Source organism: Pituophis catenifer, unplaced genomic scaffold (assembly GCF_029215685.1).
Source record: "Pituophis catenifer annectens isolate HBS135680 unplaced genomic scaffold, rPitCat1.0.hap2 SCAF_5, whole genome shotgun sequence".
In the NCBI taxonomy this organism is placed as follows: Eukaryota; Metazoa; Chordata; class Lepidosauria; order Squamata; family Colubridae; genus Pituophis; species Pituophis catenifer.
Window position 1 is genome coordinate 31,568,321 of NW_027256885.1, and position 19,296 is coordinate 31,587,616.

General features: G+C 40.3%; 1 protein-coding gene across 1 annotated transcript; it reads right to left on the reverse strand.

The window, feature by feature from the left end:
• Positions 1 to 903: 903 nt before the first annotated feature.
• Positions 904 to 11,170, reverse strand: LOC139317633 (vomeronasal type-2 receptor 116-like). Its single transcript, XM_070944716.1, has 4 exons — positions 11,033 to 11,170; positions 2,518 to 2,745; positions 1,880 to 2,006; positions 904 to 1,802 (listed from the first exon to the last, which is right to left on the reverse strand). The coding sequence occupies exons 1-4, from the start codon at positions 11,168 to 11,170 to the stop codon at positions 904 to 906; spliced, it is 1,392 nt and encodes a 463-aa protein (XP_070800817.1).
• Positions 11,171 to 19,296: the final 8,126 nt, after the last annotated feature.

Genomic DNA, 19,296 nt, shown 5'->3' on the forward strand with positions numbered 1-19,296 from the left:
CCTCAGCAGGCATGATATTCTGAAGTACAGAACCCACAGCAGAAAATATTCTTCTCCTGTACCCTGTCAGCCAAAAGTCCTTGACCAATGGGATCCAGAGCATACCTCTACTGCCAGCATGCATAAACAGTTAAACCCATTGGAGTCATCAACTGGCACTTTGACTCACTGTGTGCCTCTCATTCAAGTGCTGCAAAACTCTACTCAAACAGACTTATAATCATGAAACATGCTGTTCTACACAGTCATCATACTCGACTGAATTTCTTAAAAGGAGACTATTATGCAAATTGGATATGAGCATGTGTTGGACTTCTGATGGAATTTATTTGAATTTACTAGAATTATTTTTTGTGCCTGAAATTTCTTTGATCTTTGCTATTGAGAAGAAGACATATGGCCAGCTTTTGAATTTACCCGATGTTTTGTAGGAGACCACTGCAAATGGTATGCATCATGGAATTCCATCTGTCCGATTGCTTCAGAATAAAAATCGTAGACCTTCCCTGTTTAAAAAAACCTTATTTGTATTAAACTGCATTTCTTTTTATACATTCTACTGCATATGGATTAAGATGACCAACAAAGACAAATTTACAATTCACATTTAATCAATACATTTAATTACAGCTCACCATAACATACTAAAATATTTCAATAAATCAATAATGTCAGTAAATACGTCAATACATTAATTTGTGCTGTTATTTATGTTTTTATAGAGTCCAGTTATAATTGCCTTCCAGAAGGAAAAAAAAACCCTTTCCTAGCTATCCAAATCTCAGGGGACAGGGCAACATAGAACACCACTGTCTCTGTACATTGTTCTCTAGCTTAAATGTCGAAGTGCGGAAGTTCTCCAACATGTACATAGAAAGAATATCAGGCAAACATAAAGATTTCTTAAAACTTTCTCTTCATGAGCTGGTGTTTATCGTTCAGTTCAGGTCTCATCACAATGATAAAACACTTGGGAAGAAAGATGCACACCAATAATCCAGCACTGGAGGAGATCATGGAGAAGATCTCCACAGCCAATGTATATTTTCCCATTGTGCTTAGATAGGTTGGAATAAAACACAACCAAACACTGCAGAAGACCAACATGCTGAAGGTGATGAATTTGGCTTCATTGAAACTGTCAGGTAACTTCCTAGCTAGAAAAGCAGCAGAGAAGCTAACCAGAGCAAGAAAACCCATAAAGCCCAAAACACAGTAGAACATGACTGAGTCTTCATGGCACTCCAGGATAAGTTCTTCAGGTATTGAATGTGCATCAAAATCTGGATATGGTGGGGATGTTATCAGCCACACAGCACAAACACATATTTGAACAAGGGAGCAGGTGAGTAGAATGAAACCTATCATTCTTACCCCGACCCATTTCCTCAATTTGGAACCAGGTTTGGTAGCCATGAATGCTAGAACCACAACAAAGGTTTTGGCCAAGACACAAGAAACTGCCACAGAAAAGATAAGGCCAAAAGCTGGTTGTCGGAGGAGACACACAATCGTATTGGGCCTCCCAATAAATAGAAAAACACAAAGGAAAGAGAGGAGAAGGGAAACTAGGAGTATATAAGTGAGATTTTGGTTGTTGGCTTTGACGATGGGAGTATCTTTATGCTTCGTGAAGATTGTGATGACCATGGATGTCATTGAAGAAAAACAAAGGGAAAGAACAGTCAGACTGATCCCTAAGGGTTCTTCATAGGACAAAAAGGTGATCCGCTTTGGAATGCACATATTTTTCCCCGGATTTGGATATTGATCTTCTGAACATGGAGAGCAGTCATCTACATCTGAAAAATAATGCAGGTGAGTTGATATAGGAAATTATAGTGTTGGCTTAATCCCAATATATTTGGAAATTTCCTACCCTTCTCCTTGGATATTTTCCCCTCTGGACATAGACGGCAATCATAGCAACAAAACAACTTCCCTTCTTTCTTGGCCTTGCTGTGTCCTGTCTCACAAGGATCGTTACACAAAGATAAAGGTAATACCTACGAATGAATCAAGAAGAATATATTAAGATACAGAGAGGAAAGGAAGTACTTGTAGAGTTTTTGTGGAATCAACAGATTAAAAATTAAGTAGTGGGATGACATAATTTTAGATGTAATTGCTCTTAAATTATAATTAATTAAATATTTACAATAATTGCATTTATAGCCTTCAATAACCATCATCACCACTCTTCAAAGAAAATTTCTGTGGTCATTAGTTAAAAAGTTGATTTTCTCAACTTCTGAATTTTGATGTCAGGTAACTGATGAGATTTAGTGTGCTGGCTTTCAGCTTTTACTTCAAAACCATGAAAACCACTGTCCATAGTTAAAAGGGAGCTACGGAAATTATATTTCCTAATATTCAATAGCAAATGTTAGAAAATGTAGCGGTATTTTTCCTTCCCCAGGAGATTTGTACCTGGTTTATTCAGAGATGATGCTCTGAGACTTTCATCAATAATTATATTTAAATGAAGGTAGATAAATGTAGGTTCAAAGAGCTAACCTGATTAAAATCTTCTGGCCATGTGATGGAATCTACAGAAATATTGAAGAACTTCTCTGCTGGAGCTGTGGGATCTACCATTCCAACTTTAATCCTTGCAAATGACTGATTTGGGAATGTGACCCAGTTGATAATATCAAATCCACCAATGAATTCTCCATTTGTATCAAAGGAGATCTTTTTACCAACACTGTTGTTGAAACTGACACTTCTCAGAAAAGAATGAACCTGAAACACAGAGGCAATCAGAGAGAAACAAACCGAGTGAGGGAGATAATATAAACCCTTTTTTGTTTAAGTTGTAGGCCAGTATCAAACAAACAACATAACAATCATTCTAACAAAGCAGAAAAGATAATTTATCAGATTACTGAAATAAAATTAACATAGAATTACAAAATAAAAAAAGCAAAAAATTAAAAATAAAATTAAGCTCTGTACTTTAATTGTGAAAGCTAATTAAGCCAGATGGCTGGCTTAAATATAAATATATAATAAATACCAAGATGCTTAAAACTACCATATAATTGTCCTCATTTCACACACTAGCAAGGTTGTACTCAAAATCCTACAAACTAGGCTTCAGCAGTATGTGAACCGAGAACTAAGGAGTACACATGATTTTTTTAAAAAGTCAGAGGATATAGGGGCAGAACCATCCAGGTGGGTAGGCGGAGCCTCCCGCTGCCACTACCGGTTCGTCCGATTTAGGGCGAACCGGTAGAAATCCATCACTGTACCAGACCACATGAGAAACCTGTATGCAGGTTCAAGAAGCAATAGTTAGAACCAGACATGGAACAATTGATTGATTCAAAATAAGGAAAGAGTACTACAAAGATATATATTGTCACCCTGTTCATTTAAATTATATGCAGAATTAATTATATGAAATTCCAGGCTGCATAAATCACAAGCCAGAATTAAGCTAGCCAGGAGAAATATCAACAACCTCAAATAAAGAGATGATTCTACTTTAATGGCAGGAAACCAACCAACCAACCAATCCATCAATCAATCAGAATAGAGTTGGAAGGGACTGATAAGTACTTGGGGTTCCGGAGGTGGTATCGCAGTGGTGCAGTAGAAGGAGAATGGTCTTTGTTCTCCAACATTGAACTTTTCACATTTTGGGGACCTTTCAGGGCGCAAAAGCCTGGAGGGCATTGCGGACTAGAATGGGAGTCCAGAGCATGGCGAAGTGAAGGGCAATCATTCGTTGCATGAATGGACATTCCTGTCGATCCAGCATGAATGTGTCTGGCAGCTTGCTATGGCAGACCTGAGGCTGCGATGAGCCAGTGAGTAAAGGGAAGAGAAGATTTTTTCAACAGACGGTGTCATTTCAAGCAATTACTTCAATTACCACAAGATTTAAGAACATTTTGAAAGATTGAGTCCGGTCTTTGCGAGTTAACAAGTTTTCCAGTGGAGAGTATGAGCGGCGATTTGGCAGAAGGAGGAATGAGTCAGCAGAATGCATTTAACTGTCAAGGCAGCAAAGAAGAGAAAATGTGAAAACTGTGAAGAGGAGGCACGATTGTAGACACCTGGAAAGAACTGAGGACTACAAAGAAGGTGAGAGAACTGGCACACTAGAGAGACACTGAAGAGATAGAAAAGGACAGGAATGGATCTGAAAGGAGAAGAAGAAGTGAGGACCGACATTGCTGTGACTCAGCATAGCAAGAGGAGCTGATTGGCTGAGTGTTGGAGTTGCAAAAAGAAAGGAAAGAATCTCTTTTGGTCTTACTTGAACTTTTGAGCAGAGGATTTAAAGAGCACTGAGGTGAAAGTAAAATGTAAGGAGGAAGAAAAAACTGTTGGTTCCTGCATAGATCATATAAAGCCTTCACTTATTTATGAATTTTATAAAATCCATAATATTGCATATTACACCTGAGATTTTAATTTTTTGCATATACACAGCCGCGAAAACTTAAGAAGACACACACACACACACACATATTAATATAGAGCATTGATATAGTTATTTATCTCATATTTATACTTGTAGACGTATAGAGAGATAGTGATATAGTTATATAGATATATAGATTTTTCCTTTTTTTCTCTTGATAGTTGCTTTATACGCCAATTAGCTCACTAAATTGGAACCAGAATTAGAGATAGTTGAACAAACAGATAGTAATTGGTTGATGATAGTGTGGAAAAATATTTATAAAATACTGGAAGAGCAAAGTAGAGTATTGAAAGAGATGACTAGCCTCACAACAACTTTAAAGACAGGGGAAAAAAACAGCATCAAACGCAACAATAACAATGGTTTCCCCTTCAAACCAACATTCGGCTGAGGGGTTTTCAAAGGTGGAAAAATCTACCGGGGCACCAAATATGCAAACAATGCAACCCACCCTGACATTGATCCAGGAAACAATGATTAAGATGCAAGAAACTATATTTAGCAACCATGGTGAAATGAAAATTGATATCCAAAAATTAAATAGTAAAATGAATTCAATCCAGGAAGCAATTCAGAAAAATGAACAAAAAATAAAAATTGTAGAAGCCAAAGCTGAACAAACTAAAAAAAAAAAATTGGATCAGGTAGATCAGAAGATAATGGCTCTAAATAAAGATCTTTTTTTTTTGAAAAAAGTTTTATTTTAGATTAAAATAAAAAAATAAAAATAAAAAAACACAACAACATAAAAATATCATCCTTACAAACAATTATAGACAGCATCTCAATCAGTTAAAATCATTTCGTGCTTACAATTCTCCAGATCTCCTCATATAACAATTATTCTTTACTTAAACTGAAGATAAATATTTAAACATTTCATATATGCTATCTCATCTCCATACTTTTTTGTCAAACCATTGATAAAATATCTCCCATATCAAATAATATTGTTTATCTTCCTGTTCTCTTATTTCAAATGTCAATCTACTCATTTCAGCATAGTCCAACATTTTCATAATAATTTCTTCATCAGTAATTATCTTCTCTCCTTTCCAGTTTTTGGCAAATACAATTCTGGCCGCTATTAAAATGTTTACAATTAAGTATTGTAATTCTTTATTAAATGTCTCTGGTAAAATTCCTAATAAAAATATTTCTGGTTTAAAGTCAATATGTCTCTTTGTCATTTTTTCTAACTATGTATTTTAGTCCAAAATCTCCTTGCTTCCACGCCTGTCCACCACATATGGTAGTATGATCCTGGAGTTTGATGACACTTCCAACATTTCTTCAATTTATTCTTAAACATCCTGGCTATTCTCGTTGGGGGTAAATGCCACCTGTAAAACATCTTATTCAAATTCTCTTTATATGCTGTTGACATTGTCATTTTATAATTATGTGACCACAATTTTTGCCATTTCTCTAAATCAATACTATAACCAAAATTTTTCCCCCATGCTATCATTGATTCTTTAACTTGTTCTTCTTCCAGTTTTGCTTCAAGTAAATATCCATATAACTTTTTAATTACATGGTCATCTGAACCCATTAATATCTTGTTTAAACCAGTCAAAACACTATAAATACCTTCTTGTTTAAAGTCTTCTCAATATCTGGAAAGTATTTGCATGTATGAAAACCAATCTATCTTAATTCCCTGATCTTCTAAGTTTTGTTTCAATTTAAGTTCGCCCTTTTCATCCAATAATGGCTCTAAATAAAGATCTTGAGGATTCTGTGATTCAGTTGGAAATGGATAGGGCATCGTTCTATTTGAGATTCCGAAATGTGACCGAGATAAAAGATGAAGATCTTGGACAGATTATGGCAGAGATTATAGCAGAATCTCTGCAGAGAGATAAACAGGAAATTATGTGTGGTGGTGACATCCTGTGTGGTTTTCGTGAGTGTGGGTCTGGTGTCATTCTTTGTGTTAGGGACTCGTTTGTCAATGAGGGCGGGTTTCCAAATGTCTGGTAAGAATAATGCACTTATTCTTCTCTTGGTAAGTGCACACATTGAAGAACACAAGAACTCAGTCAGAAAAGAGGAACCAACTTCTTCCCTGGTCCAACACCTTAAAGCCACAGGACATGATATTGACTTTAAAAAAAACAGAACTATCACCAAAACTGAACACTTTAACAACAGAATAATCAGAGAAGCCATCGAGATAGAAAAACGCCCACACAGCATGAATAAACAAGATGATACCTCCCGCCTACCAGCCATTTGGAAACCCGCCCTCATTGACAAACAAGTCCCTAACACAAAGAATGACACCAGACCCACATTCACGAAAACCACACAGGATGTCACCACCACACATCCACGCAAAAAGCAAACCCACACCGATGAAGCACGACCACAAACCAGAAGCCAGACCACAGCTGCATCATTAGCCACTTTAAATACCTCCAATCCATACATGAAGCAAACTGACACCCACCATGAAGATGTGGCACGATCACAAACGCGAAGCCAAACAACAGCAATGCAGCTCACCAGCTCAAATCCCCCTGCAACTCAGACTAACACGAGCACAACCAAGCCCCCACCTAAACAGAACACACCCCCATCCAATCAGAGCACAGCCAACCCCCCATCCAATCAGAGCACAGCCAAACCCCCAACCAATCAGAACACACCTCCACCCAATCAGAACACAGCCAAGCTCCCACCCAACCAGTTCACACCCCCACTAGCAGTTAAAAGGAAGAAACAGCTGCAATCTCACATTGCTCCTAGAAGCACGAAGCCGAAAACACCAGCCTGAAGATGATGAATGAGACTTCGTCGAAACGTCGCCAAGACACTTCCAATTTTACGCGGGAGAAAACCCGAATAACCAAAGACCTACATACAAATACCCACGAAAACCTCAGAAAACAAATATATATATATATATACTTATAAATACACAGACCAAACCCCTTTCTGCTTACAATATGTCTTATCTAGATATTGTCTTATATATTAGAATATATTATCTTATATTCAAATCAGAGAGAAAAATGATCATAAGGCATGCTTAGTTATGGTAACATAGATGGGATTCAGGATCACTTCACTTGGAGGAGTGATATGCATTCAATCATAGCTCGTATACAGAACTGGGCTACAATGTCTGATATCCCCATTCCTGGTCCACTAGCAAGAGACAAAGGCAGTCAGGCTCCTTCTCCTCCAGCTAATATGTTATGAATGTAGAAATATTTACATTTCTGAAGATCATATGAATGGTCTTGAATGACAGGAGGGAGGGACACTATCAAGGCAAAAGTCAAATAAGAAGAGCTTTAAACTTGACCAAGAAATATGAATTGAGAAAACATTTCAGAGAAGGCATACTATATCAAACAAAGATGATATAATGGAGAGCTGAGTACATTGCAAGATTCAGTTCTACAGCTCTTGCAATAAAATTACTCCTGACCTACATGGTGTTGATTTCTCAGTCTGGTCTATCTTTTGGGGCTGAAAACATCTTGGAGGTCTCTACATATGAGAAATAGTTAGGTACAAGTGGTGCTCATTCAATGGCAGCTTGTTCAGCAATCATTTGAAATTCCAAAGGTGCAGAATGTATAGTACTTATGACTTCCCAGAAATTCCAGTTGTCGCAACCCCCCTGTGGTCATATGATCACAATACTGGGAATTGGCGACTGGATTTCTGACTTTTGCAGCATCCCACAGTTACAGGGTTGTGATTTGAAACCTTCCCTGCTGGCTTTCCTCAAGCAAAGTCAATAGAGAAACTGGAAGTAAGTTGGAAGTTTTAATCCATGAGGTGCTTAAATACCTGGGTAGTCCTTGCTTAACAATGGTAACTGGGAACTGCCGGAAATGCTTTTGTTAAGGTTCAAATGACAGCATCCTTTATCACTTACCAATGGAAATTGGCATCACTTACCAATGGAAAAAACAGGCCCTAATTGCAGAGTTAAGTAAGGATGATCTGTAAAATGTACAGTATAATGGAAGACAGATTTACAGATTTTAGAAGGTAGATTTTAGAATCTAAAATCTAAAATTAATTTGGAAAATTATTTTTAGGAAATATATTCTAGTCTCAGTAGAAGAGGTTAAGAAGTAAGAATTGATGATCAAAAGGCAATGCCCTTTGTTTCACTTGATGTGTTCAAAGAGAGGCAGAATCAACAACTGCTAGATGCTGGAATTTGAAATCGTGCACTAAGCAAGGGCTACTTCCGATGGCTTAAATATCCACTTTTAAATCTATGATTCCTTCATCACTTGTGAGTAGATATGTCTACAAAAAGTAGGCTCAAAATAAAATTCTACCTTGGTCCTCTTTTATGAAGCCACCTGAGATTTAAAAACACTAGAACCCTTTTCCTTGAAGCATATAATGTTGTTCTCATTCTTCTCCATTCATTTGCTCTAAAACTATGGTATGTTTTGCTGTTAATTTCTGTGTATACAAATACATATGACTTTCTAATGGTGTGTGAATAGGTGGGGACCCAACGCCTCATGGAAAGGGAATATTTCATTTTGAATTTTTTCCTGTAGAAATGTCACAATATAATTTAAAGTTCTTCCTCTTCCACACATGGATTGTATGGGAAGATCCTCATCAGGAAATTGCCTAAAAAAGCAGGCATGGTTGTACTTTCAAAAATCAAAGAACTGTGTGTAGTTAAAAGCAATTATTCCAAAGAAAGCATCTAGAAGAAAAAGTAACTACTGCACAACAGGTGAATAGAATAGATCACCTGATTCTATTTATTAATGGACTGAACTTATGGCAGGGTTATGGAATGGAGCAAGAAGGTGAATTCTCCGAAGGGAGAGGATATATTTCAGACAAGTAAAAGGCAACTCAGTTCTAAAATTAAGTGTGAGAGAAAGAAAATAAAAACACCCCTTCCTGAATAGTTCTCAGATTATAGAGTGGATACATATGTTAAAGTGTTCAGTCTGGCAAGATTTTGTTTATAGGTATGAAACAAGAAAGTATCCATATGACATTCTCAATTTTGGGCTTCAGAGGCAGCAAATTTCATGGACAGAAGTATATTGTAGGAGATGTGATTACAATTTTGTAGAATACCACTTACAATTTTAACATAAGCATAAAAAGTTTTTAGTTGGTTAATCTATTACTATATATCTCACATTTAAACCTACTGTCAATCCCTCAAAAAATTATTGCTCACTAAAGTTTATGGACATATCTTGCAATTGCTGATATGGTGTTTTCTGCACCGCAAACTTACCTGCCACCACCCTTAATTATTAAACTGTTTCCTCCCTCCTTTCACAATTGCTTTATCTCTGGATTTGTATATATGCAGAGATTGCAAAGCATGTGCCACAGCATAGACTGCATTGTAAATATTGTAACTCTGACTACTCGTTAGTGTCTCAAACACAGATGTGGGAAGAGACTCAAGCCTCTCCTGTCCAGTACATTCCTTCTCAGAGGTCTCAGTTTTTGAGTTTGGGAAAAAACAATCGAATGCCTGTTCCCAAAAATCTTTTTGAAAATGATTATGCTTGTTGTTGTTGTTGTTGTTTGGATTTAAGTTTTGAATAAATTCTTGGAAACCTTGGACCTCCTTTGTGTGAACTGCAAAAGATAAAGCCCCATGTAGGAAATGGATATCCCAAGATTTATGAACGGCAATTGAAGTGTAATCTGTCTGAGCTGTTATCAGCCAGATCTTAGTCTTCTTTGGTATGTCCTCCACTTCTGAATACTGGAGGCTAGTTCTCAGGACTGATATGGACTGAGTTTCACCATATATAATTATCACATTGGCTGTGCTGTTCATGAGAACATGGTATATATGTAGTCCTTCCTCTACCATATCAGTAAAATCACTGTAAAATCCTACATTTGGTAACTCTGCTATGAATTCAATGCAGATGCCATAGTCAGAAAATTTGGGGTGCATCTCTTGGAGGAATTTCTCTCCTTTCTCATCCTTTACTATAAGAATTCCAATCCAGATCCATCTAAAGTATACCAATAACTGCAGGAGACCCTTACGTTGATGGGATTCATTTGGAAACATTTGTTGGAAGAAAACTGCTTGAGTGTCTTTATCCATGACAGGGGCAGAGCCATATATCAACTACAGAAAAATGAACATAAGTAAATAAACATGAGTTTTCGGAGAAAGGCGGCATACAAGTTGAACAAATAAATACAAGTTGAACAAATAAATTTGGTGAGCCTATGTGAGCCTCTGAAAATGTCTACATTCATTTGAGTCTTTGGGTATCTTTATATACTGAAAGATTATGCATCTAGTTGTGTTTATTAGGAAATATCAACCAAGATGTCACTCTTGAAATATCAGTAAATACATTTTTGTGGAAGTAGTGTCATTGTGAATATTTCAGATTTGAGCCTTAGTTCAATATCTGGAATTTGCTATGTTTAATAGCCTCATCATCTGTTCAGACTTATGATTACTATACTATTAGGCCAACTTTATCAAGCAAAAATAATATCTACTTATCCAAAGGGTCTGTCCTTTATACAGAGAGAAGCATATACAGTAGATGTCTTTGGAGCTATGGCATAATGTATATCTACAGCAAATCTTACCTGAGGAACTTTGTAGTTGCACAATATAGTTGCCATGTGAAGAGAGATATCCAGTGCCCCAATGACTGCAGCCAAAGTATTTGTGATCCCACACTTGTAGTTAGGGATGAATTTGCCGTGAGTGAAAGGTAGAATCATGGAGGCAAAGTAAGTCCAGCTTGGACTAAAATTGCTGTTAAAAATGTGGAAGCCTAGCGTGATGTTGGGTAGGATCTGAGGATTTTCATTAATCTGTTTTATAGTAAATGCTAAGGCCAGGATATGCTGGTAATTCTGAAAAAATATTCTGTAAAACAATTTTTAAAAATACATTAAGAAAAGTCTGTTTCACATTATGTGCCTTGCAATCCTTCAGTCCAGCATATTTTGTGGAATGTGTTTAATAATTCTTATTTCTATGTTTTAGTATATGACAATGCTCCACCACCAAACCACAGCGTTTAAGAATCGCTTATATGTAGAAAGAAATTGCTATATTTTGTTTCCAGAAATATCAATGAGAAAACATATCATGGGAAATATGTGCTTAGCCTTTCTTAATTGTAGTAACAGCTTCATAAATGTAGCCATACATACCTGTGCAATAATAGATCTTTAGATGAGATTTGTTATAAATGGAAATTTGATCCCTATTGCGACTATTTCAACTTTAACTGGAAACTGAAGTAAAATATAACTTTACATAAGATAAACCCGACATGCTAGTTTAGTTGTTCCTTTCTGGAGTTTTTGCCATTAGAGGAAAATATTTCAAGCATCATATGATTTACCAGCAAAGTTCAGAGCTTGACAATAAATTAATGATGTACTTACATAACTCCATCATGAAATGCCTGAGAAGGATCTTGAATGAATTTAATGGGATTAGAAGTTGCAAAAAATACAGAAATTATGCCAGCAATGTTAACGTCTCCAAGTTGATGATAACTGTGCCGAATAGGAAGAGGTTCTTGAAAGTCACATTGAAGGCTAGGATTCTTGCACACCACATCAGGCAATACTATTAACAGCAACTCCACCAATACTAACATCTTCCATGAGTGTCTTCTTTCTGTGTACAAATGCATCTGTCTGCTACAAAATCTTTGAAGTAGATTAGACAGATCTGTCTTCTGGAGATGTTTTTCAGACAAAACTAGAGAGTCCAACATACTAACAACTCAACTCACAGAGCTTTGGGCCTCCCAGCCAAGGGTTGGAATAGAATGGAGACAATAAATACCATTATTCAGTGTCAGTTGCTTCTATTTTCATGGAGTCCCATAGGATTTAGAAGAGAAAAGTGACTAATTTCATAATGATAGTAAGACAGTCACATATGTGAACAACTTCAAAACATGTGAGGACTTGTAGAGGGAGGAACGCATGAGCCACAAGACAAAAAATAAATATATGTATGTGTAAGGGCATTACTTAATAATTCTATTCTATTCTATTCTATTCTATTCTATTCTATTCTATTCTATTCTATTCTATTCTATTCTATTCTATTCTATTCTATTCTATTCCATTCCATTCCATTCCATTCCATTCCATTCCATTCCATTCCATTCTATTCTATTCTATTCTATTCTATCATTTTATTCTAAAAATATTAAGCCTGCCTGTTTCTCATTATGATATTGTTAGTATTCAATAATATTTATTCTATTCTGTTCTATTCTGTTCTATTCTGTTCTGTTCTATTTTGTTCTGTCCTGATCCATCCCTTCCCGTCCCGCCCCACCCCACCCCATCCTGTCACATCCCATCCCATCCCATCCCATCTCAGCCAGGGCTGGGTTCTACTTACCTTTACTACCGGTTCAGAATGGGATCACATGCGCAGATCGCTTCTCATGATGTCAGGCTGAATAGGTGGGACCCCCCCCCGCTGGTTTTACTACTGGTTCTATAGAACCGGTTAGAACCAGGTGCAACCCACCACTGATCCCATCCCATCCCTTCCCCTCCCCTCCCTTCCTATCCCATCCCGTTCCATTCTTCTAAAAATATTAAGACTCCCTGTTTCTCATTATGATATTGTAAGGATTCAATAATATTTAAGACAGTCCTCACAATATCTCTTAGCTGTTTCTTAGCCTGCATGGTCTTCATTTATATATGCCTGTAAAATTGTCTTTAGTCTTTCTGCTAAAATGTAATCCCTGTTTAATAATGAAATTGGTCTACAGTTCTTTGTCTTTGTAACATCTTGACCCTCCTTGGGTAGAAACACAATGTTGGCTTCTTTCCATGTCTGGAATATCTTTCCCCCCTGTGGTATATCATTCATTCATTGTGTGGTGGGATTCAAATTTTTTTACAACCAGTTCTGTGGGCATGGCTTGGTAGGCGAGTTGTGGCTTGGTGGGCATGGCTTGGTGGGTGTGGCAGGGGAAGGATACTGCAAAATCTCCATTCCTACCCCACTCCAGGGAAATGATTCTGTAAAATCTCCATTCCCACTTCACTCCAAGGGAAGGATTCTGTTAAATCTCCATTCCTACCCCACTCCAGGGGGAAGGATACTGTAAAATCTCCATTTCCACCCCATTCCAGGGGAGGATACTGTAAAATATTCCATTCCATTCCATACCATACCATTCCTTTCCTTTCCATTCCATTCTTCTATTATTTTATTCTAAAAATATTAAGCCTGCCTGTTTCTCATTATGATATTGTTAGTATTCAATCATATTTATTCCGTTCTGTTCTGTTCTGTTCTGTTCTGTTCTGTTCTGTTCTGTTCTGTTCTGTTCTGTTCTGTTCTGTTCCATTCCATTCTGTCCCGTCCCGTCCTGTCCTGTCCCGTCCCATCCCATCCCATCCAGGGGTGGGTTCTACTTACCTTGTCTTTTGCTTTTTCTTTCTTAATTTATATGCCAACCATCTCCCTGGTTTATTTGCAAACTTGAAGTGTCTCTGTTCTGTATAGTTCAATTTTGTTTCTATTTCTTGTACCGTTAACATAGACATTAGTTGCCATAACAATTAGATATGGTATAAAATTTTAAGATCCATGGGTGGCTTTTGCAGTTGAATTTCTTTCTGTCTCATTGCATCCAATATCCTTTGTGTCTTTTCCTGGGATTTTTTTCCTCTCTAAATGATTGTGATGTATAAAATAGACTCTCATAACCTCTTTAATAGCATCCCATACTGTCATTAAGCTTGTTCCTTTACTTAAACGATTCTCAAAGTACTCTTGCAGTTTCTTTTTACAATCTTTTACAATCCTTTCCTTTTGTAAAATAGCTTCATTTAATCTCCATCTAAAACTCAAGCTTTTTTTAATCCTGTGTTTCTTAAAACCAGAAATACAGGATTATGATCAGAAAAAGATTTAGGCAGAATGTCCACTTTCAGAATTTTATTTGTGAGATTTTTAGATATCCATATAATGTCAATCCTTAAAAAATGATTTATTCTCTGGCGTCTCCATTTTTAATTTTTTTTTTAATACATCAGTCATCCTTTTTCTGTGACATCTCGGTGTTATCTTCCAAAGTTCTTCTTCTTCCATGAGTTTCTTCTATCTTGATCTTCATCCAAACCATTATAACAGTACTGTCAGCGTTCCAAATTAGGCTTTCTTCCAGCGCTGACATAACAAGTTGAAGCAGAAAGAGCGGAAGCTTGATTTATTGCTGAGATGAACTTTTACCTAGTTTTGTATGTACAGATAGTGTTTCCTGGGAGACGAGGATGGGGGCTGCATTCCTGTGAAAAGAACGTGCCGGGGTGTAGAGATGGATCTGTATGATGGCCAATGGGATATTGGGGTTGGAGAGCGGAAGAGGAGGGGGTTGGAAGGAGGGGCCAGTTTGGCTGCAATTTGAATCAGAAATGTCGGATTCTGCTATTCTTAAAAATAAAATGATTCATTAGACAGCTTGCGCTTGAGAATGAAGTTTATTCAAGATAGCACCGAAACCTGACAGACAGCCAAACTCTCCTCCAAATCCAGGCTGGCTGAGTTTAAATCATCCCGTTCCCTCCCAGACATCTGGTCGGACGGACTATGGCTGAAGCCAAGCTATCGGAGGAAAGCCTGCTTCAAGAAACGGGAGGAGCAGAAGCGGTCGTGATTCCAGCCAACTTGGAAAATACAAAGGTTCAACTTTCTCCGCCTTCCCTCCCCGCAGAACTTCAAGCAAAGAAACGTGAAGCAGATAAGTACCCGGGGACTGTGCCAAAAGCCTTAGAGGCGAAATCCCCTTTTGCAAAGGCAAAAGATAAAGAAAAACCCCTAAGTGAATTGGGAAGGGCGAGCTGGGGATGGGAATGGCAGCGAAGCCAAGACAAGGCAGCACCTCCCCACCCCAGGATGAGAGACGAGGCAGAGGACTATCAACACCAGGGCTGGCCCTCCAGAGCTCAGCACAGAAAGGAGAGGGCAGAGAGGGAGGAGCCACCCCAGTTCAGAGGGAAGTTCGATGGTGACCCAGACAACCTCGCCCAATTCCTCGATTCAGCTGAGATATACATAGAGCGGTTCGGACACCTCTACCCTTTCCCCAGAGCCCTAGTGAATGCTATCTCGGAAGGGCTGGAGGGAGAAGCAAAGAGGTGGTCAGCATCACTCTACAAAAACAGGGCTCCCCAGCTACAAAATGCAGATGGGTTCTTGCAACTATTGAGAGCCCGTTATGAGGAGGAGGAGGAGGACCCCTATGTGGAAGACGAGCTCAGAAACCTAATGCAGAGGGGGAAGCCTATCAGAGAGCATATCCGTGAATTCAGGAGAGTCATTGGGACACTGCCTCCCCTACCAGAGCGATTGCTGGTGTATTTTTTTAGAACAAGCCTAGATAAAAGAATTTCCCAAGTGACTGCCTATCGTGACATCCCAAACCGACTCGCTGAATGGTTCCGGGGTAGCGATAAAAGTCGACAGAGGGCTGCGGGCGAGTGACACGTCAAAACCACCAGAGGGAAAGGAGAGAGGCCGACCAGACCAGGGGCCACTCAACAGACGAGAAACCCCAACATCACAGCCCTCCTACAGACCAACTGCCCCACGGAGCCCACTGAAATGCTACAGATGTGGGGGAAGCGGCCACATAGCAGCAAGATGTGGAACGCCTAGACCGGGACCAGCTCCACCGCCCAAAGCACGACCGGAACGAGGGCCCAAGCGCATCACCCACGTACCGCAGGAAGCTCCTCAAATCCCTGAGTTTTTCGCTCATCTGACCGAAACCAGAGGAATCCCAGATGAGGGAGATCAGTTCCCTGAACCCTATGACACGGAAGACGAAGGCGAGGATGACCCGATGGTGAGTGGACCCGTCCATCCTTTTCTTTTCCCCATACGCCTAACAGCCCCCAAAACAGGGGCCCAAGAGACTTTCCAAGCCCTAATAGACTCGGGTAGCACACGGTGCCTAATCAACCTACCCACAGTTCTAAAATTGGGAATCCGAGCTAAACAGCTCAAACAACCAATTCGCTTCGAGCAAGTTGATGGGTCCCTAGTGGGAGGAACGTACGCCACGCACTTGACTGAACCCATGAGACTAGAACTCGCAGATCACTGGGAGACAATCCGCTTCATAATAGCCCCCAAGATGACAGAACCAGTCATATTGGGACTCTCATGGCTCGACAAATGGGGCCCAATCATTTGGTGGCAAGAGGGAACCCGCAGGCTGAGAATAGCAAAGGGGCCCCAACCCCTGCCGCCCCGACCAGAAGAATTCCCTCCCATGCTGAAACCCCAAAGCAGCCCTCCACTACAGAAGAAAACACCACCAACACAAGGGTCCCTCCCAGAAGGTGCAGCAAAGCAATTGGCAGCCGCACCCACCACCACTTGTAACGCAAACCAGATCCCAAGGGAGTACCAAGACCTTGCAGGGGTATTCAGCGAGGCCGAGTGTGACATTCTGCCCCCCCACCGCGAGACCGATTGTGCCATCGAGATTATCCCAGGAGCGAAACTACCCAAACCAAAAATGTATGCCATGACGCCCCGAGAAATGCAGGAAATGCGGGACTACATAGACAAAAACTTACAAAGGGGATTTATTGAGCCAGTGAAACCAAGGGTAGCGGCGCCGGTCATGTTTAAAGAGAAAAAGGATGGCTCCATGAGACTGGTGGTCGACTTTCGAAGTTTCAACGCTGTTTGCGTACACAACTTGTACCCCCTTCCCCTCATGAAAGACATGTTAGCCCACCTAGCTAAAGGGAAGGTTTTCACCAAACTAGACCTTCGAGAAGCTTATTACCGAGTACGCATAAGGGCAGGAGATGAATGGAAAACAGCATTCAACTGCCCCCTGGGTAGTTTCCAGTTTAAAGTAATGCCTTTTGGATTGCAAGGAGCCCCGGCAGTGTTCATGCAGTTAATAAACGAAGTCTTACATGAACACCTTTACAAAGGGGTCCTCGTCTATCTGGACGATATTCTTATCTACACGGAGACCATAGACGAACACATACCCCTCGTCCACCAAGTACTGAAAAAACTGCTACGGGTAAACCTATATGTCAAACTGCCAAAATGCGATTTCCACCAATCACGGCTAGACTACCTGGGCTACCGAGTATCAAATGAGGGGATAGAGATGGACCCAGCCAAGGTCCAATCAGTTCTACAATGGCAGCCCCCTCGCACCCGCAGACAACTGCAAAGTTTTCTAGGCTTTGCGAATTTCTACAGACAATTCATCCCCTCGTTCGCGAAGATTGCCAAACCTTTGACAGATCTCCTAAAGACAGGAAGCCCAGCGATGAAACCTCGCCCGGGACAACCCCTACAGTGGGACCTGACCTGCCAACAGGCATTTGAGACGCTAAAAGGACTGTTCGCGAAAGAACCTGTCTTAAAACACCCGGATCCAGAACAGCCTTTTGTCATCCAAGCGGATGCAAGTGATGTGGCAGTAGGAGCCGTGTTACTCCAAAAGAACAACCAAGGTGATCTACAACCCTGCGCCTACACCTCCCGCAAACTCACCGATACGGAGAGGCGATGGGCGGCGTGGGAGAAGGAAGCGTTTGCAGTAAGGTGGGCCTTGTTGACCTGGCGGCACCTTCTAGAGGGAGGCCAGAAACCATTTGAAGTCTGGACTGATCATAAAAACCTAGAGGCCCTAAAAACCCCACGAAAACTGTCGCCCAGGCAAGTGCGGTGGGCACAATACTTCAATCGTTTCAATTTCGAGCTTAAGCACATCCCAGGTGGGAGAAATTTCCTGGCTGATGCCCTCTCCCGGATGCCCCAATACAACAGTGAGCGGGAGCAGGTAGTGAATGCCATCATCCCCTCCACCCAAGCTGCGGCCCAAGTGGTAACCAGACGGCAACGACGTGACCAGCAAGGCCAACTTGCAAGTGACTTAACTGCGAAATTAAAAAATGAAATGCTGACAGACCCCTGGTATCGGGACAATCAACATCTCTTGACAAAAAGAGATGAACTAGCATGGAGGGGGACAAAGCTCTATGTCCCACAGAGTTTACACATCCTGATTCTCAAGAGGAGCCACGATGTTAAACCAGCAGGACACTTCGGGTTCCTAAAGACTCTGCACCTAGTACGAAGGCAGTTCTGGTGGCCACATATGAGAAAGGACGTAGACAGTTATGTAAAAAGCTGCACCATTTGTGCCACGATGAAGACAAGGCCAGGGTGCCCGCCTGGATTGTTGCAACCAGTAGCTGAGCCAACAAGACCATGGGAGGAGATTGCAATGGACTTTATAGTAGACCTACCGAGGAGCAGTGGAAATACAGTGATCTGGACTGTAATAGACTTATTCTCCAAACAGGCACACTTCATTCCTTGTAGTGGACTGCCTTCAGCCCGTCAGTTATCCAAACTGTTCCTGAAACACATTTACCGCCTACATGGAGTCCCCAGGAGAATCATTTCCGACAGAGGGGTCCAGTTCACAGCAAAGTTCTGGAGGGAGTTTCTACGGTCCATAGGTTCATCCCAAGGGCTCAGCTCAGCATTTCACCCGAGCACCAATGGGGGGGCAGAAAGACTGAACGCTATGATAGAACAGTATTTAAGATGCTACGTCGACTACCAGCAGTCCAATTGGGCAGACCTCCTATCTTTTGCAGAGGTTGCATATAATAATGCTGTCCACAGCAGCACGGGGCTAACCCCGTTCAAAATAGTGAGTGGCATGGATTTTGTTCCCATGCCAGAATACCCGAGGGAGCCCCCTTCCTCAGTCAGTTTGACCGACTGGATGGCAATGTTGAGACAAACTTGGGAAAATGTTAAGAGGGCGCTGGCAAAGGCGGCTCAATCTTATAAGGAC

Bases quoted from the DNA above. Each gene is read 5' to 3' on its own strand.
- LOC139317633 (XM_070944716.1), bottom strand. From the start codon at position 11,170: ATGATTCTACCTTTCACTCACGGCAAATTCATCCCTAACTACAAGTGT. The intron at 2,007-2,517 runs GTTAGCTCTTTG...ATTCATTCGTAG, and splicing joins GGCCAGAAGATTTTAATCAG to GTATTACCTTTATCTTTGTG. The intron at 1,803-1,879 runs GTAGGAAATTTC...ATTATTTTTCAG, and splicing joins GAAAATATCCAAGGAGAAGG to ATGTAGATGACTGCTCTCCA.